The sequence below is a fragment of the Quercus robur genome, chromosome 12 (assembly GCF_932294415.1).
Source record: "Quercus robur chromosome 12, dhQueRobu3.1, whole genome shotgun sequence".
Taxonomy (NCBI): Eukaryota; Viridiplantae; Streptophyta; class Magnoliopsida; order Fagales; family Fagaceae; genus Quercus; species Quercus robur.
Window position 1 is genome coordinate 13,016,367 of NC_065545.1, and position 20,108 is coordinate 13,036,474.

At 33.9% G+C, this 20,108-nt stretch overlaps 3 protein-coding genes across 3 annotated transcripts; all 3 read left to right on the top strand.

Annotated features, from left to right (window-relative positions):
• The first annotated feature begins 616 nt into the window (after window positions 1-616).
• LOC126710156 (glutathione S-transferase-like) lies at window positions 617-2,411 on the top strand. The gene is made up of 3 exons (XM_050410533.1): window positions 617-832; window positions 1,134-1,182; window positions 1,817-2,411. Exons 1-3 carry the CDS (start codon window positions 683-685, stop codon window positions 2,269-2,271), a joined length of 654 nt encoding a protein of 217 aa, XP_050266490.1. The 5' UTR covers window positions 617-682; the 3' UTR covers window positions 2,272-2,411.
• A 7,147-nt stretch (window positions 2,412-9,558) lies between these two features.
• LOC126710106 (glutathione S-transferase-like) lies at window positions 9,559-10,973 on the top strand. The gene is made up of 3 exons (XM_050410484.1): window positions 9,559-9,791; window positions 9,934-9,982; window positions 10,342-10,973. Exons 1-3 carry the CDS (start codon window positions 9,642-9,644, stop codon window positions 10,794-10,796), a joined length of 654 nt encoding a protein of 217 aa, XP_050266441.1. The 5' UTR covers window positions 9,559-9,641; the 3' UTR covers window positions 10,797-10,973.
• Window positions 10,974-12,962: 1,989 nt separating this feature from the next.
• LOC126708146 (uncharacterized) lies at window positions 12,963-13,975 on the top strand. Its single transcript, XM_050407957.1, has 2 exons — window positions 12,963-13,109; window positions 13,253-13,975. The coding sequence occupies exons 1-2, from the start codon at window positions 12,963-12,965 to the stop codon at window positions 13,973-13,975; spliced, it is 870 nt and encodes a 289-aa protein (XP_050263914.1).
• Window positions 13,976-20,108: the final 6,133 nt, after the last annotated feature.

The following is a 20,108-nucleotide window of genomic DNA, read 5'->3' on the forward strand; positions in this document are numbered from 1 at the left end:
TATCTCAATAAGGCTCCCAAAACTGTGGTTCAACACATAATAAAGGCACATATTCACTTATTTAATGGCTAGCTATATGATATCAGTCTACATAAATATATATATATATATATATATATAACATAATTTAATGTTAAATAAATAAATAAATATTTATGGGGTATAGAGTCAATAAAATTAATTTGTTTAGTTTCATTTGTCAATTTAATACTATTTTCAGTTATCTTATCAATTTATATCAATTTTTTATTAAGTAGACCTTACAATAAATCATTTTTAACTGACATCGGTGTCCGTTAACATTTCTCATAGGATTGTGTTAACAACGGGCATTATAAGGTGTCTATTAATAGCAACCTTTAACTTTTTTTTTTTGTACAATTTTTTGTCTTTTTCTGCAGTTTTATGTCATATTTTTCAGTATGGGTCAACTTTGTAAAGAGAAAAAATATTAAAATAACCAAAATAACTAGTTTTATGTCATTTTCATTTATTTATTTAATTTTTTTTATTAAATGAGACCCACTTTTGTACAACCTTAACAAGCACCTAAGTGCTTGTTAACATTTGCCATATATATATATATATATATATATATGTTTGTCCAACACTCAAGCTTTAATTTTGTCTACATCCTCCGGTCAATATCAATTAGTAGTTGTAAGGTGAGTCAATAAGGTATATGGCGGTCCGAAAAGTCTATGGCAGCCTCAACTCACCGGCCACATTGAAGGTTCTGGCATGCCTCTTTGAGCATGATCTTGATTTTGAGTTTGTTCCGGTCAATCTTGATGCTGGAGAGCAGAAGAAGAAAGCCTTTCTTTCCATGAATGTAAGTAGTCTGGGATTTGCACTTTCCATGAATGTTTCCAAATAGTCCCCTGAATAAGTTCTGACTCTAGAGTGAGCACTTTCTGTTTTGTTCCTTGGTTCTTGTCATTGTTCCATTACTTTTTTAACATAGTACGTGGAATGCACAAGAATGAAATACACATTTTTATGAGTATATGCACTTACGTAGTTGGTTAAGCATTACAAAAGAATATTTACAAAGATATCAAAGTAATGAAATAGCATGCGATAAGTGATAAAGTTCTCTCATGGAGCATAAGTTGTTCATCTATATTTTGTAGCCATTTGGTGAAGTTCCAGTGTACGAAGACAGTGACCTCAAGCAATTCGGTAAGCGCTATTATTGCAATTTTCACTTCTTTTATAGATATATTATATATATAAAGCAATTTGTACTTCATGCTATATATATATATATATATATATATATATATACCCCTGGCTAACAAAAATGCAACCTTTTTTTTTTTTTGAGAAACCAGACTAAAAGTCTGGGCTATTATTGAAAGGAAACAAGAAACAACAGTTCAGTGAACATCAAACAGAAGCAAAGACACTAAGTCATCAGGTGGGTCATTCAACCAGACCTGAGCATTCCTATAAGCTTTTGCTTTTTTTGCCATAGCATCAGCCACACTATTACAAACTCGACTGGTATGAGCAAAAACACATGATTCAAACACCAAAGCTAGACTGCGAATGTCTTCTATAACGACACCGTAAGATGAGAACCCAGCACTGTTTTGGTTTAGAGCATTGATAACCATAGCTGAGTCCCCTTCAACAATCACTCTCTGTAACCCAATTTCTGCAGCGAATTCAATGGCTTTCCAGCACGCTAGAGCTTCCATTTCAGCAACCGTATGAGTCAGCACCATTGGGGAAGAAACTGCACCAACAAAGTCACCTCTCCAATCTCGAACAACGACACCGATACCAGCCAAATGCAACCTATTGATTGTAGAATCAAGAGCAATAATAAGATGCATGGCCCATGAAAATGGCAAGAAAGGAGAAGAGCTAATTTACTGGAATGCGAGGGAGCAAGCCATAGTAGCCAATTGGGTTGATGTTGAGGACCACCGGTTTGAGCCACCAGCAATGAAACTCATATTTGAGTTGGTCATTAAGCCAAACAGTGGCTTGGCTCCTGACCAAGGTGAAGTGGCCGAAGCTGAAGCCAAATTAGGCAATATTCTTGATGTGTATGAGACACAGCTAGCAAAATTTAAGTATTTGGCATCTGACAAGTACACCATCGTTGATGTACTTCACCTCCCAAATTTGCAAAGTCTTATGGGAACGCCAGCCGAGAAACTCATTGAATCGCGACCTCGTGTGAGAGCATGGTGCGCTGAGATCCTAGCTCGACCTGCATGGGCCAAGGTGCTTGAGATGAAGCATAAGGCTCAAGCTTAGGCTTCTAGCTAGCTATAGCTATGCCTTTGTCTATGTAAGTGCATGGATATTACTCGCTTCAGTCTATGTCTTTGAATAATCGATGGAACTTGGAAGTGCTTGTAATTCTCCATTATGAATGAGATATTAATTTCGTTCTATATTTTATTTTCCAATATTTATTTTGGAAATTTACATGGAGTAATATTATTATAGATTTTACATGGAAAATTTAAGGGGAAAAAATTTATAGATTTTACATTTTAGTTAATTTAGCTCTACAATATAATGATGATTTGCACCAAATCCGATGTAATTAAGGAGCTTCTATATACAGTGAAATATATCAGCGGAAATTGGGTACAAAATAAATAAATAAAACTCGCAAAATCACCTTGATCATAAGCTACATAAGTTCAAGGATATTTCCAATTTGCAAGGTCGCCTTGATATAGTTTGAGGCTTAATATGATAAATTTAAGTGAGTTATCTATATTTAAATATTAATTAAATTTATTTAATAGTAACAAAATCAAGGTTAATTTGATGAATTAAAACTAACAAAATCAAGGTTGATTCTATACAAAGAATTATCATAGTTTAGGCATAAAATATAATCATTTATTTTTTATTTTTTATGAAAGTTCACTTTATTTTGGATATAAGACAATGCATAGTTAATTAAATTAAATTGTAATCGAACTACTTTCTCAAAAAAAAAAAAAGTTGTAATCTAACTTAAATTTTTATATTTTGGAGTTAATTATGAGAGAGATAGATTGTTTAGTGTGTTGTTATTTGAGAGATTATAGGTAATTAATGTTGACAATCTACAATGTAAGATACTGATTTATTAAAATTTATTTAATAGTAGGGCTTTAGGCATTGGGCTTGGGCTGTCAACTTTATTGGGTGCTCTTAAAATATTTATTAATTGATCATTTTAAATTTTTATATTATTTTTATAGGAAATATAAAAGCTGCTGGTTTTTTTTTTTTTTTTTTTTTTTTTTTTCTTATTTCATAAAAAAAAAATGATAAAAAATATTTCCAAACTAATATATTTAAGGCACCGTTAACTTTTTTTCATTCTTTATTTACTCCTTTCCTATAGAAGAGTTATTTAAAATTGTATCAGGCAAGTTGATCAAATGGCTCTTTCGAAATTAGAGAGGACTTTTCTTTGGACAATAGCATAAGCCAACGAGGTCCTGGATTGTTTAGGCACCGGTGAGGGAAAAAATTGCCAAATGCCCTTTTCGAGCAAAAATAGTAGCTCTTTGCTTCCTTTCCCAAACTAATTAGGGAAATGTCCCTCTTTTGAAACTCTATTTGTGATAAATCAAGTTAGGTCCTATAACGGCGTTTTTAAGGAGTCTATAGTGACGTTTTCAGGATCTATAGTGGCGTTTTGTAACTAGACCTCTATAAAATCGAGTTATAGGTAAAAACAATAAAAAAAAAAATTGCCTATAACTCGATTTTATAGAGGTCGAGTTACAAAACGCCACTATAGGTCCTTAAAATGTCACTATAGGTCTTGAAAAACGCTGCTATAGGGCTCTAGAATTTTTTTTTTTTTTTTTAGAGTTGATTTATCTCAAATTGAGTTACAAAAGAGGAGTATTTTTCTAATTAGTTTGGAAAAGAAGGTAAAACGCTGCTTAGTTTGGGAGAAAAGGGCATTTGCCCATTTTTTCCCACCGCTGAGCCTGATAGTTGTTCCTTCGAGTGCAAGCATGAACTACCACAATTATTATTATTATTTGGCTGAATGAGTAGCTACCCAAAATGGTGTGGTTGTGGTTGTTGTTGTTGTTGTTGTTGTTGTGGTTGATCCAAATTAATGAAGATAAGGTGGTTTACACGCTACTCGGGTAGACTGTTAGGCTAGGCCATTAAGTCAATGTCTAGAGTCCCCATAAGAAAATTTTAATTTTAGGTAGTTTTATGAGAAAAATAATTAAAAAATTAAAAGGTCGGTAGACCGACACTCTGTTTCTTGTCCGAAAAAGAGATTCAATCCAATTGGAATCCTATGCTCTTTCACGAAAAATTGATGAGTGAATTATTGATGATCAATTTTGCATTAAGGTGTTACAATTTTGTTACATTTTACTAATTAAGATTAAATTGTAGACTACACCCCTTAGTGTTTGAAAGTGTTTGGATTTTAAACCATGAAAATTCAAAATTTGGATTTTTACTCCTTAAAGTTCTATTCTGTTTGCATCGGCAGCCCTTCCATCCATATTTTTTATTAAGTGCCACATAAATTTGTTATTTGTGTTTAATTTTTCCAATAAAATGATGCCACATTATTTTTGTAGCCTAAAAAAAATTAAATAATTAAAAATGACATGTCATAATAAAATGATGTGACATCATTTTATTGGATTAACTAAACATGCGTGGTAAATTTATGTATCACTTAACGAAAAATATAAATGGAAGGTTTGTTGATGCGAGCAAGATAGAATTTTAGGGGGTAAATCCAAATTATGAAATTTCAAAATTTAAAATCCAAGCACTCAAAACTTTAAGAGTGTAGTTTACAAATTGGCTTTAAATTAATTAAGTCAAAAGAACATTAAGTGAATTAGTCATATTGTCAATTAAATGTAAGAATGGATTTTAATTGAAAAAATTATGATGAATTTTAAACGAAAATTTCTCCACTTAAAATTGTTGCATTAGGCAACAAACTATATTGAGTTGGACTATACACTATAAAAGAGAATATGTATATATCATATGCATAAGATCATAATTATTATCCAATTAAAACAAAGCATCACCAACCGTTTTACATAGCATGTTTTGAATAGCTCTCTTTTAATTCTTGAGTAAAATGTACACTCATACAATGAGGTAGAGGGTTGTTTTTACTGACGATGTTAAGCAAAGTTGTTAACACGGTACCAAAGGCTATTTTAATTTGATTAAAGGAATAAAATATTTCAGTAGTTGTTAATACCAATATATCATTTTGGGCTTATCACTATATATATATATATATATATATATGTATGTATGTTTGTATGTATTTAACTCTTTTACTAAAATGTTAATAAACACATAATTCAAAATTCATGTTTGTATGTATTTTTTTATTATTATTATTTTTTTTAACTTTTGAAAGGTAAACATATATATATATATATATATATTTTCTTTTATTGATTTTTATAGTATTTAAAATATTACCATTTGAACATTTTATGAGTTTGTATTAACCAAAATAATAGAATTTACTTAAGTTACACTTGGTATTTTATTTAACTATTAAAATTCATTCTATTTGTAACTGAAAATTCAACTTTGAAAAAAAAAAAATGAAAAAAAGATCATTCATGTGAAAAAATTTCTAATACCTAAATACATTAATATACGAGGCATTTTAGTAAATTAATTGTGTAATATTTCAAGAGTCAAAAGATCTCATTAAGTGTGAATAAATAAAGTATGGATAGAAGGTATTCGCCTATATTTCAATTGTTAAAGGGGTACATTGCTCAATTATAAAGTTTAGAGAGGGAATTTGAACCACCCAGTAGATAATGGGGGGAAAGTGTAATTTACTCAATAAAAAAATTCACCAAAGGAAAAGAAAAATAATCAGGCTATCTAGATCATATCTTCTATGAGAGGAATGTTTTTTGTTTTTGTTTTGTTTTGTTTTTGTTTTTGTTTTTTTTTTTTAAGGTGGGTTGGGGGGGGGGGGGGGGTGGTTCTTTTAATTTTGGTAGGGCTAGGGGCAAGTACCCTCTAAGATCGACCAATCGTAAATACACTCCTCTTTGATAGGATAATAGGTCTCATCATAAATGTAAGGCGAAAACACCATTTTGGTCCTTACATTTTTAAGTCACGGTCAATTTAGTCCTTACTATTTTCAACTTGCAACCAATTTGGTTCCTACCGTTATCTTACTAACGGAAAATGTCTACGTGGCTAACGGATTGCATTGTTGGCATGTCTAACATTAAAAAAATTAAATTTGATATTAGATGGCAAAAAAGCCATGCCAACATTTAAGAATATTTTTTTCCTTTTTGTTTACTAATTTTTTCCCTTTTTTTTTTCTTATGGAATTTCACTTCTCTCTCTCTCAACATTCATCAACGGACAATCCAGAACTCAAATCTTCTCTAGTCTCTCTCTTTCTAGTTTATCTCATTCCTCTCTCTTGGCTCCTCCATCTCAAGCCCACCTAGGCTGGCATCCGTATAGCTCGCCACACTGAGAATAAGATGCATAACGGCACTGTCGCGAGAGTCATCGTCTTGCTACACAAGGAGTGTGGTTGCTCCAAGTCAAAGCCGGAGACGTTGATTCCAACACTCGGGTCGCCTCTTGTTGGTCCAGAACGTGATCTGGGTACAGGGGCGGCCCAACATAATTTGGGGCCTAAGGCGAAAAATTTATGCGGGGCCTTTAATATGTAAATATTAATTAAACAAAATTATTTAATACTAATTAAATTAAGGTTAATTTGATACATTAAATACATAAATAATACCAACTAGACTAATGTTAATTTCATATAGAGAATTGAAAATCATAGTTGAATTATAAATATTAATAAAAAGAAATAAAAATATATTGCGATTGAAAAATATACTTTATTTTGGATATAAGACTATGCATAGTTAAATAAAGTTGTAATCTAATTTTTAATTTTATATTTTGATTTTAAGAGAGAGAGTGAGATATATATATATATATTATTTGGTGTATGGTTTTGTAGGATATTAGTTTACAAAAATCAAAGTCTCAAACTATTGGGGGAGATTAATTTATAATTGATAATTTAACACATTTGCAACATCTTTTTGAAATATTTTAGGGTTTCAATTGAGTTAAGGTTGTCTCGTACTTTGAGAGTTAATAAAAATGAAAAAGAAAAATGCACTAATTAAAAGTACTATAAAATGTTCAAAATATAATGTGATATTGTTTCTCATTGATGAACTTCATCAATTTAACTAATGAATGTTTATATCATATTTTTTTTTGTGATTAATAACATGACAATTTGTAAACTAATAATAAAATTTGTACATCACTAATAAGAAAAAAATACAACCTTTAAAAAATATATATAATTTTATAAAAATTTGGGCCTTTAACTATAAAAAATGGGGCATTTTTTCTCAAGAAAAATTTTATTTTTTAGTGGGGCCTTAGGCGTAGGCCTAACTTGCCTAGGCCTTGAGCCGGCCCTGTCTGGGTATATATCTTCAATTTTGTTATTACGGTTGTCGGCAGCTTGTAGGTTGATTGAAATTAGAGTTGTTGTTGGTTGCCAAACTTTAGGCGATTGAGTTGTAGTTAGTCTGTGAGGGGTGAACAGCGGTGACTTGGAGCGTCTTGGATTTGTGGTTGAAGTTTGATGTTTTAGTTGCGTCTTGAGTAGCGGTGGCGGGAAGGCTTAGATTTGTGATTCACAGCAAAGGGAATCACCCAGAGACATTAGCACGGATGTGGATTTTCTTTATTTTTTGGCACTGTATTGAGATTTTCTTTTTGTATTTGTTATTGTGTTTGGATGTCAAGAATTTTTTTATTCTTTTAAGAAACGGATGCCAAAAAAATAAGAAATTGATAATTTTGTTATTTAAATTGTTGTTATAAAATTTTGAAATTTTATTTGGATGGTTATTTATATTTTGAAAATGCTGACATGGATTTTTTGTCATTTAAGTGCTTATGTGGTCAACAAAATATAAACACGTCAGCGTCAGATTTGATTTTTTAATATTAGACATGCTAACAATGCAATCCGTTAGTCACGTAGGCATTTTCTGTTAGTGAGATAATGGCAGGGACCAAATTGGTTGCAAGTTGAAAATAGTAAGGACCAAATTGACTGCTACCAAAATGTAGGGACTAAATTGATTGTAACCCCAAAATATAAAGACCAAAATGGTGTTTTTGCCTAGTTATTGTCATTTTTATACCATAAGAGGAGAAATACGTATGCACTTATTGACATTGTACTCCTAACAATTCTATAATTAGTTAATTACTCATATTTTAATGCACATTAATTTTATTATTTTTTTAATAGTGAGCAAATTGTTTTCCACGTTACTTGTTAATAAATTGATTTATTTCAAGCAAATTAATTGTCTTCCAGTCAAAACGAAGAACAACTCAAACTTAGTACGTTAGTATAAAGAAATCATACTATATGGTTCATAAGCAAACCACTTTTGTGATCTACCTGTCAAACAAACAAGGTAGAACTCCCAGTTAGGTGCATGTGATGTGATTGCTTACAGGTAGTATCACCCATTCAACCTTCTGAATATACTCTTACAATTTCTTTTTTCTTCCAGCAAGAGGGAATTCAATCCCAAATTCTTAGTAATGTTCAAAACGCAATTTTATTTTATTTATATTGAGCTAAAGCAAATTTAACTCTCTAGTCTTCCTTTTCTTTTCAAAGTATGATTTCCTATTATCCGGAGTGTCATACATTTTCAGATTTCAGAGGCTCTGTTTGTTGGAATTCTTGCACAGTTAATCTACTTTTGTGATTTTGTGAACAAGATTAATAAACAATATATGCACAAATCTATGTGTGAATATATAAGAGAAAATAAAGTAAAATTTACAGACCAAGCAGAATGGTTGATACAAAACTAATCAAGGTTAGTGTCTGACACTATGTCCTTTAGATAGATTTCGCACTTCACACTATTTATTTAGTGATGCTTTGAGTCTCTTAAACATTTGTCTCCCAAGATACAATAATTAACAACACGTAGAAGAAGTATTACAATTTTCGTGTAAAATGATCATGATTGTGTGTCTCTCTCTAAAGACTCTTATAAATGAATGCAAAAACTAACAAAAGTGAAATAACACACACTAGCACCAGTTTATAATAGAAGTAGCAGCGAATAGATATATTGTTACATACTCGCACTAGTTTAGAAAATGTGCAATAATGAATAAACATATTGGTTTGGAATTAAATTCAGCATGCACAAACAAACATTAAAATAAGCTTAACCCACTTAGACCAATATTTGTAGAATTAATTTCTCATTCACATTTTAATGGTTTTGGGTAAATGTCCATGACTTAATAAACCATTTTTTCAACAGTTATGGTACTGTTGTATTCTTTACAGCATCAGTATGGTACTATTGTACTCTTTACAGTATCATTAATGAGTACTGTATCTCTAAGGTTAAGTTAGGTTTATTATCTTTTTTGTTGCTGAGAAGGTTAACTTAGGTTTAAGATACTATAAATACTGAGGTAACTGAGCATTGTATAATCGTTTGACACTCATAATATAATAATACTAAAATTTTCCATCTCTCTCGCCAAGATTTGTCCTTTCCAATCTCTCTTCCTCTCCCAAAAACAGGGTCATGGCTATTAGGAAACTTTATGGAACCCTTGGTTCTCCAGACACAATCCGAGCCTTAGCTTCCATCTTTGAACATGAGCTTGATTTTGAATTCATACCAATTGACCTCAACGCTGGAGAGCACAAAACTGAATCTTTCCTCTCTTTAAGTGTAATTTCTAGCTCTCCTATCACTCAAGTACTCATATTTCCAAAGAATATCGTATTTATGTCTCTGTCTCGCTATTTCAAATGCTTACTGACATATTTTTTTTTTTATTTCATCTTTTTCCCATTTCCTTCCTTGGCTTTAGCCCTTTGGTCTGGTTCCAGTCTATCAGGACGACGGTTTGACTCTATTTGGTAAGGCTAAGAAAAATAATGAAGTCTCATTTCACCATATATCATTTTTTTTTTTTTTTTTGAAAATCATTTTATCATATATCATATTTGTTATGACATATATACATTTTGTACAGTACTACAAATTTGAAGGTTAAGTTATGATTCTATGAAGTTGTTTAATTTTTATTTAGTGTCATTACAAGTCACAATTGTTGGTGAAATGTTGTGATTGGTGCTACTAAAAATGATGTAAATCCATGTGAAAATAATTTTGTTCCAATCACAATCTCACATTAGCAGTTGTGAGCAATATTGTAAACATTGTTGTGTTCTTAGCAATACTGTTACAAGTTATAAACAGATGTGTTCTACCCCAGAATCAAGGGCCATAATGAGGTTTATATCGCATTATTACCGAAAACCTGGAACTGAGCTAGTCTACGAGGTGCCAAAGCTACAAGGAATAGCGGCAACTTGGATCGACGTTGAGGATCACCAATTTAGTCCCCCAGCTGAAAAACTTAGGCAAGAGCTCGTGGACAAGGCCAAAAAGGGGTTGCCAATGGACAAAGAGGTGGTGGCAGAAGCAGAGGCTAAGCTGGTTAAGGTGTTGGATGTGTATGAAGAGAGACTTACAGATTCTAAGTACTTGGGAGGTGATAGGTTTACCTCTGCTGATCTTACTCACCTTCCTTACTTGTACCACCTAATGGGCACACCTGTGAAGCAGCTCTTTGAAGAGCGACCCAATGTTAGTACATGGTGCAAGGACATTTTGTCTCGCCCATGTTGGAGTAAGGTGGTGGAGATGGTTGAGAAGGATAAGGTGTAAACAGAAAAATCTCATGATTAAGACATGAAATAATTCGATAAGTCACTTCATGAAGAAAATAAAAGAAAGAGTTTTCGGTTGCGACATGCGGATAATATGTAATCGAATTTATCGGTTGTCACAATTTGATAATATGGATCGCTATAATCGATGAATTAACTATCATTTTCATATAAACTTACCATTTTTTTTCCTACCATTCACAATTGCGCACAATAAAATTGTGACAATAATTATGACATAAAGTTGTGCTCACATTGTCACTTTCTCTTGTTTGGGTCCACATACTTTCTCTTTATAAGTGAAGTAGAGTTCACATAACTACACAAGGATGTGCATTCAATAAAGCTATAAGGGCGAGAAAGTTTGTCTTGTTTTTCTTAATTTCTCTAGCACTGCATGTATCAGAGTCAAGATGAAGCTAGCAAGATCAGAAGCAAGAGCAAGGATAGCAGAGCAAATCAACCAATACTAGAGCATAGTAATACGACAGTGTAAGAGCATCCACACCAGCTCGTGGATACTCATCTAAAATACAAAAAATGCTCCAGTTTACACATTTTACCCCAAAATCCTTCCACATCAGTTCATGTAAAAATGTCTAAATAGACAAGATGTCTTGCAAAATGAACAGTAACTGTGCATATATACACGGTTACTGTTCACCGTGTAAACAATTTTTTAATATTATTTTCTCTCCTCTGTCAAACCTTCCCTTCCCCAACCATTACAACAACCCAGCGCGCCAGAATAACCACCCAACCACCAAACCCAGAGCCACCACCAAACACCGCAATCTAGCATAAAGTATTAACCAAACTCAACTGAAAATTAACCCAAAATCAACAGAAACCCCAAAATCAACTGAAAATTAACCCAAACACATCCACAGACAAATCAACATAGAGAAACACTTGCTCAAAAGTGAAAAAAAAAAAAAAAAAAAAACAGAGATACACTTGATTGGAACGATCAGAGCTCGTGGGTCTTGCTTGATCGGAGCTCGTGGGTATAGGTCTTGCTTGATCGGAGCTAGGAAGATACAATAACTGATCGGTGCTTGTGGATCAAAGCTAGGGAGATCTCGGTCAAATCTGATCTGGTCGGATCTGATCGGTGCTTGTGGATCGGAGCTAGGGAGATCGGTGCTTGCCTGATCGGAGCCGTGGATCGGAGCTGTGGATCGGAGCTAGGGAGATCGGTATAGAGATGATCAGAGCTAGGGAGCTATGGATCGGAGCTGTGGATCGGTATAGACCGAGAGGGAGAGTTGATTCAGAGAGAGAGAGAGAGAGAGCTTTAACAGAAAAAATGAGAAAGAAAAATGGGTTCACAAAGAGAGAGAGAGAGAGAGCTTTATCAGATAAATGAGAAAGAAAATGGGTTCAGAGAGAGAGAGAGAGAGAGAGAGAGCTTTAACATAAAAATTGAGAAAGAAAAATGGGTTCACAGAGAGAGAGAGAGAGAGAGCTTTATCAGATAAATGAGAAAGAAAATGGATTCAGAGAGAGAGAGAGAGAGCTTTAACAGAAAAAATGAGAAAGAAAAATGGGTTCACAAAGAGAGAGAGAGAGAGAGAGAGAGAGAGCTTTATCAGATAAATGAGAGAACGCGCGCGTAGGTTGGTTGAGGAAATAATAAAAAAATTGAGAATATTGATTATTTTAATAAAAGATGTGTTAAAATAGATGAACTGATGTGGGTATTTTGTAAAAGTGAAGGTGTAAAATAGAAAAAGTAGGTTTTTAGTGTAAAAATGGATGTGTAAAATACATGGACTGATGTGGTTGCTCTAATATACTGTCTATACAGTATGTAGCCTAGTGATTAACTAAATGTATACTTAAGTGACAACACGTGAGAGAGTTTGTTAGTACTGTAGCAAGCACGTGTGAATGGTTGTTAGTATTGTTAGATAGTTACTTGGTTTCACACTTGTATATATATAGTTTTGTAATCATTCTTGTTAATTAATGAGAATACACAAATTTTCATCTCTTTTATTTCTTGATATGCTATCAGAGCAAATTCCCAAATTCCTGTAGGGTTTTGCATTTCTTTCAATGCGTTTCTTTCAGTTTTTCCTTTTTCAATTTTCCCGAGAAAATTCCTCTCTGTTCTTGAGAAAACTCAGTTCTTGAGAAATTTCTTCTTCATTTGCCAATAATGGCTTCTGTAGCAAATACAAATGGTTCTATAGATGCTTTTACATCTGCAAGTCCATCTTCTTCTCCACAAGATTCTCCAATGGATGACCCTCTGTTCTTGCATCACGCAGAGAATCCAAGTCTAGTTCTTGTCACACAGCCCTTGGTAGGTGGAGAAAATTATTCAACTTGGGCTCGTGCTATGAGAAAAGCTTTGCTTACCAAGAACAAGTTAGGGTTCATTGATGGGACTTTGACTCTCTCATCACCATTGGTGTCTACTCCCTCGAATGTGCAAGCTTGGATCAGGTGTGCAACATGGTTGGCACATGGCTAACCAATTCTGTCTCACCAAAGCTTCAAGCAAGCATCATTTATGAAGACATTGCCTTGGAAATCTGGAATGACTTGAAGAATCGTTTTGCTCAAACTAATGGTCCTAGAGTGTTCAATCTTCAAAAGGATATTGCAGAGCTTCATCAAGGTGAGATGTTTGTAATTGATTTCTTTACTCAGTTGAAGGTGTTTTGGGATCAATTGCAAAACCTTAGTCCATTTCCTTCATGTACTTGTGGTAAATGTGTTTGCAATATTAACAAGAGGCTAACTGATTTGCAATTGAGAGAGTCTATGATGAAATTCTTAATGAGATTGAATGATTCTTTCTCCCAAGTTAGGTCTCAAGTCTTGCTTATGGATCCTATTCCATCTCTTAGTAAGGTTTACTCTTTGTTAATTCAAGAGGAAACACAAAGACCGGTTCCTAATGCTTCTGTTGCTAAGGTTAATTCCACTGTTCTGGCTGCTAAATTGTCCAATAATCATCATGGTACAAATCTTGTAAGTTCTAATTCTGGTAGCAAGGGCAAGGACAGACCAACTTGTACCCATTGTGGCAAGACTGGTCACACAGTGGATACATGCTATAAATTGCATGGATTTCCACTAGGGTTTAAGTTCAAGAACAAACCCTCTATGGCTCATCAAGTTTCTTCAGAAATCTTGCCTCTTGCATCTCCAATGCATCACTAGAATTCTGCTTTTACTTCTGAACATTGTCAACAGTTCTTGCTTTATTTGGAGCTTCAGCCTTATCTCTTGCAATGCCACCTTAGGTCAAAGCAGCTTCAATGGCCAAAGTAGCATCTTCTTCTACTTTTGCCAGTGTGCCAATGTCAGGTATTGATTTATCACATAGTGTTTTCTTTGCACAAGTGATCAATAGAAGGGCTTTTGATAAATGGGCTTGGGTGTTGGACATTAGAGCTACTGACCATTTTGTATGTTTAGTTGATTTGTTATCTTCAATTACTGCTACTATGCAGTCCTTGGTTCAATTGCCTAATGGGGAATCAGTACAAGTTACTCACATTGGCACTATTGTTCTTTCTTCTTCTCTCACTCTCACTAATGTTCTTTATATATTCCATCTTTTAGCTTTAATTTGCTATTTGTTAGCACTCTTACACTATCTCAACCCTATTGTCTTGTTTTCCTCTCCACTTATTGTTTTATCCAGGACCTTTTATCTTGGAAAACGATTGGGGTGGGCAAGGTAGTTGATGGCTTGTACTTGTTGTAGTGTGATAGTCTCCAACATATTAATCCTTCTTCACTTGCTGATTACTTGATCAATCACAAGTTCAATGCTGCTTTTCCTCCTTTCTCTGCAACAACTTCTACAAGTTCTCCATCTTCCTATCTTTGGATGCAAGATTAGGTCACCCTTCAGATCTCAAACTTAGAGTTTTAAGTCATGCTATTCCTTCTTTGCAATCTTCTTGTAATAAGGATTGTCAAGTTTGTCCTATGGCCAAACTTAAAAAACTGCCTTTTCCTTTCAATAATAAGATCAGTGCTTGTGCTTTTGATTTGGTTCATATGGATGTTTGGGGTCCTTATTCAATTCCTACTTTGGATGGTTTTAAATATTTCTTAACAATTGTTGATGATGCAACCTGAGCCACTTGGTTATTCTTAATGAAGTCTAAATCTAATGTTAGGCCTTTGTTTCATTCTTTTTATACTATGGTTACTACTCAATTTGGTCAAAACATTAAGTCTATTAGATCTGATAATGCAAAAGAGTTTGACATGTCTGATTTCCTTAATTCCCATGGTACTGTGTTTATACTCCACAACAAAATTCTATTGTGGAGAGTAAACATCAGCATCTTCTTTCCATTGCAAGGGCTTTATAGATTCTGATAGGCCAAGAATGTATTGATCTCTTGTGATGAATTAACCAATTAATTATCCAAGTTAATTAATTAATTCAATTAGCATGCAATAAGCGTGGTAGCACAAACAAATCACCAACTAAGTTAAAATGCAGTGGAAAATAAATTGACATGGTGATTTGTTTACGAATGGGGAAAACTTACACGGCAAAAACTCCACCGGGTGGATTTAAGGTCACCACTCTTGAGAATTCACTATTATCACAACAAACGATTACAAGTAAAGGAATCCCAGTACCTTATACCAACCTACAGTTGAACCCTTACCCCAATACCCAATTGGACTTGTTCTGTAGTGAAAATCTCTCATTTCAATGCACGGTTCCCATTATGTGACTAAGCAATTTGATGCGTTGATCTCAGTACGTGGCATACTCACCAACTTAAGAAGGATGTTGGTTGCAAAGTTCTTTACTTCATCACACGATGAAGACCACAAAACTCCTTGGTTGCAAAACCTTACGGTGTACAAACACAACAGCTTCTTGAATTGAAAGATGAACTACGACATATGTCTCCGGTTCACAATATGCTTGTGAAAATTTTTTGCATTGAGGTGTATCAGTTGTGACGGCCCTTAAAACAATCCTTATATATGTTTAGGGTTGTGAGAAAAGAAAGCCCAAATATCTATTCACGGATTGGAGTGAAATCAGATCTGAAAAACTGATTTTCATAAACCTCGACAAATACCCTATCTATCGGGTAGTTGTTGAGCATCAGGCTTAAACAGCCTTTTAAATTTCGATAGATACTAGCTGTCAAGCTTTAACATCCAGCACTTCTTCACTTGATTGTTGGACAGACTTGCATGACTTTAATACTTGAACTTGAAACCTTATTCCTTGAAGCATTAAACACATCCTAGATCTACCCAATTATAAGTAAAGTGCGTTTTGTCAAAGGATTAGCCAATTCTATATTGACATATGTTCCTAACATGATTCACATATGTCCTAACAGATTCAATCTCAAATTCCTCTTCAATTCTGGGGTGATTGTGTTTTGACTACTGCCTATCTCATTAATAGACTTCCCTCTCCTTTGTTGCATGATAAAACACCTTTTGAGCTTTTGTTTCATAAGGCACCAGATTACACTCATCTCAAACTTTTTGGCTGTTTGTGTTTTGCTTCTACCATTGCTCACACTAGGAACAAGTTTCACCAAGAGCAAGAAAATGTATTTTTCTTGGTTACCCTTGTAATGTCAAAGGGTATAAGCTTTTTGATCTTGACACTCATTCTGTCTTTGTCTCAAGGGATGTGGTGTTTCCTTATGCATCCTCTTCAAGTGATCTTTCTTCTTCCAATCCTTTGCCTTTGCCTTGTGCTCCTCTTGTTCCATCCTTGCATGATGATCCTATTCTATCCAAGCCTAATTCTTCTGCTCTTTTTCATGATTCCATAATTCATGTTCATCATACTATTGATGATGATTTTCTTGATGAAGTGCCAAAAGCACCTCCTTATCCTATTTCTGGCCTCTTGATCCTATTGCAGATCCTATTCCCCTTAGAAGGTCTTCTAGGGCTGTTAAAAGACCTTCTTATTTGCAGGAGTTTCATTGTAATCAAGTTTCTTCTGTCAAACTTGTGTCTTCTTCCCTTTCAGGTGCTTTTCATCCCCTTTCCTCACATGTTTCATATCAACACCTTTCTTCTTTCTACAAGACCTTCTGTTGTGCTATTTCTTCTATTGTTGAACCTCAATTCTATTACCAAGCTGTGTCTGATCCCAAATGGCAAGCTGCCATGGCTGTTGAAATAGCATCTCTTGAAGCTAATAATACCTGAACTTTGACACCTTTGCCTGTTAGTAAGAAGCCAATTGGTTGCAAGTGGGTTTACAAAATTAAATATAAAGTAAATAGTTCCATTGATAGGTACAAAGCTAGGTTAGTGGCTAAAGGGTTTACCCAAAAGGAAGGTGTTGATTACTTTGAAACTTTCTCCCCAATAGCTAAGATGGTTTCTATCAAGGTTCTTCTTGCTGTGGCAGCCATTAAAGGTTAGTTTCTTAGTCAATTAGATGTCAATAATGCCTTCCTTCATGGTGATTTGGATGAGGAGGTGTATATGTCTCTTCCAAAAGGGTTTCACAGCCAGGGGGAGGTTGTTTGTAAGCTCAACAAGTCTCCTTATGGTCTTAAGCAAGTTTCTAGGCAATAGTTTGCCAAGTTTTCAAGTACATTAATTCAGCTTGGCTTCATTCAGTCCAAAGCTGATTACTCCTTGTTTACCAGAGTGCATGGTGACATTTTCATGATCCTTTTGGTGTATGTGGATGATGTTTTGATAGCTTGCAATGACAAAGTTGAAATAGATAGATTTAAGGTCATGTTGGATGATAAGTTCAGGTTAAAAGACTTGGGTGACTTGAAGTAATTCCTTGGCTTGGAGGTTGCTAGATTAGAAAAAGGAATTGCTCTTTGCCAAAGGAAATACACACTTGAGTTACTCAATGATGCTGGATTGCTTAGATGTAAATGTGCTAAAACACCTATAGAGCATAATCTAAGGTTAACCAAGTTTGAGGGAGAAGAGCTCAAGGATCCTAGTCATTACAGAAGGCTGGTGGGCAGACTCTTGTACTTAACAATTACAAGACCTGACATTACATTTGTTGTTCATAAACTCAGTCAATTTATGTCCAAACAAAGAAGGCCACATCTGGATGCAGCACATAGAGTGCTGCAATATCTGAAGAGTGAACCAGGCAAAGGGCTTATGTTTTCTTCTAGCACAGATTTGCACTTAAAAGGGTTTGCAGATGCAAATTGGGCTGCATGCCCTGATACTAGGAGATCTGTAACAAGCTATAGTATCTTTATTGGTGATTTTTTGGTGTCTTAGAAGTCAAAGAAGCAATCCACAGTCTCAAGATCCTCAGCAGAAGTTGAGTACAAATCCATGACAGTAGCAACATGTGAAATAGTGTGGATCTTATATTTTCTCAAGGACATTGGAGTGCATCATGATAAAGAGGCTTTGTTGTTTTGTGATAGTCAGGCAGCACTGCACATTGGCTCCAATCCAATCTTCCATGAGAGGACAAAGCACATAGAAATAAACTGTTAAGTGATTAGAGATAAAGTCTTGGAAAAGGTGATTAAACTGAATCATGTTAGACTAGATTGTCAATTGGCTAATCTGCTTACAAAGGCTTTGAGTTACAATCAATTCTCCAATCTTACTTGTAAGATGGGAACAATTAATATACATACACCAACTACTCTTGAGGGGGAGTATCAGAGCCAAGATGAAGCTAGCAAGATCAGAAGCAAGAGTAGGGATAGCAGGTCAGATCAACCAATATCAAAGCATAGTAAAACGACAGTGTAATATACTGTCTATATGGCATGTAGCTTAGTGATTAACTAAATATATACTTAAGTGACAACACGTGAGAGAGTTTGTTAGTACTGTAGCTAGCACGTGTGAATGGTTGTTAATACTGTTAGGTAGTTACTTGGTTTCACACTTGTATATATACAGTTTTGTAATCATTCTTGCTAATTAATGAGAATACATACTTTTTCATCTCTTTTATTTCGTGATAGCATTGGCTAGTTCAGAAAATGGTGTGCAATTTGCTTTACTGCATGTGTAGGTGTTTTAATGAAAATTAATGAGTGATGACATATTGTTGAGAACAATTTTTTTTCCTGACAAACGACAAGAATCTTTTTGTCAAGAGTGGGGATTGAATTCAGAATTGCACGTGATGCTATCATTCTCAAAGATTGAGATTGAGAGGTGAAAAAAAAAACAACTTTTAATTTCAACCATTGAATAAATAAAGTGAAAAAAATTGAAAGGTGAAAGTAGTGAAAAAAATTTGTGAGTGAGGAGGGGGTAATTGTACCGGGTGCAATACGATCATAATTTTAGAAGTAGTTTTAGGATCACAAACTACTTCATACTATAATTCTTACGTGATAGACCATGAGTAATTTTTTTTTTTTTAGAGATAATTACAATATGTTGCTAACCTCGTAGCTCAAACCCTTTCCTCCATAGACCCCAAAACACTTTGTGCATGAGAAGATGCTAATTCAGCTACAAGGCCTTTGGCCCATAAGTAATTGTCTTTTATTTACATATAAACCCATCTGTTTTTTTTTTCTTCATTACTCACACTCTGCCATATCACATCACAGTTGTGTAATAGTTTGTGATAATAGAATTTTTTTCTTTGTCAAGAAATATTATCCAACAACAATTATATTTCAAAAGTCTTGTAATTCAGAAATATTGTTTACTCTCTTTCAACTAAACAAACTATTTCTAAATGGACCCCTAAATGTGGACAGACTAATTAATGGGTTATCAAAGCCCATAAGATATGAAATGGGCTGGTTGCACAGTCTGATAACATACTACGTACTACAAGGGATCAGGATTTAGGAGCAGTGGTTTGGATTTTGGAAGCCAAGTATAAAAAGTTAAAAGTGTCCATATGATATATATAACCTTGGAACACTTTTTACGATTAGATTGGTGTCTTGATCTAATGATAAAAAGCTATTATTAGAAACGGATGCCATAAATTGAAACTCTCTCAAAAATAGAAAAGAAAAAAAGATTGGTTCTCTAGCCGTCTAGCGAAGTAAATGTAGAAATGATTCGATACTAGTGAAGCTTGACCTTATTTGAAAAACAAATTTTTTTTTAATACTTTTGGAATATTCTCTTTTTTTCCCCTTTTTAATTAGTGTGATCAAAATAGTCCAATCAAACTAAGTAAAGTACAAATTACATTAAGAACTTAACAAACACCTCCTCATATTTCTCAGTTCTAACAAAGACGTCTCTTAATTATTGAGTTTTTTAAATTTTATTTTATTATATATATATATATATATATTTATTTATATATATCTTATAAAAGTCTATTTGTTGCATTCAATAAGAAGAAAGGCCA

What these genes read in the sequence shown, in the direction of transcription:
- LOC126708146 (XM_050407957.1), top strand. Translation starts at nt 12,963, where the DNA reads ATGGCTTCTGTAGCAAATACAAATGGTTCTATAGATGCTTTTACATCT. An exon ending in TTCTTGTCACACAGCCCTTG is followed by an intron (nt 13,110 to 13,252) that starts GTAGGTGGAGAA and finishes AGCTTGGATCAG; the next exon opens with GTGTGCAACATGGTTGGCAC.
- LOC126710106 (XM_050410484.1), top strand. Translation starts at nt 9,642, where the DNA reads ATGGCTATTAGGAAACTTTATGGAACCCTTGGTTCTCCAGACACAATC. An exon ending in AATCTTTCCTCTCTTTAAGT is followed by an intron (nt 9,792 to 9,933) that starts GTAATTTCTAGC and finishes CCTTGGCTTTAG; the next exon opens with CCCTTTGGTCTGGTTCCAGT. An exon ending in CGACGGTTTGACTCTATTTG is followed by an intron (nt 9,983 to 10,341) that starts GTAAGGCTAAGA and finishes GTTCTACCCCAG; the next exon opens with AATCAAGGGCCATAATGAGG.
- LOC126710156 (XM_050410533.1), top strand. Translation starts at nt 683, where the DNA reads ATGGCGGTCCGAAAAGTCTATGGCAGCCTCAACTCACCGGCCACATTG. An exon ending in AAGCCTTTCTTTCCATGAAT is followed by an intron (nt 833 to 1,133) that starts GTAAGTAGTCTG and finishes TATATTTTGTAG; the next exon opens with CCATTTGGTGAAGTTCCAGT. An exon ending in CAGTGACCTCAAGCAATTCG is followed by an intron (nt 1,183 to 1,816) that starts GTAAGCGCTATT and finishes TATTGATTGTAG; the next exon opens with AATCAAGAGCAATAATAAGA.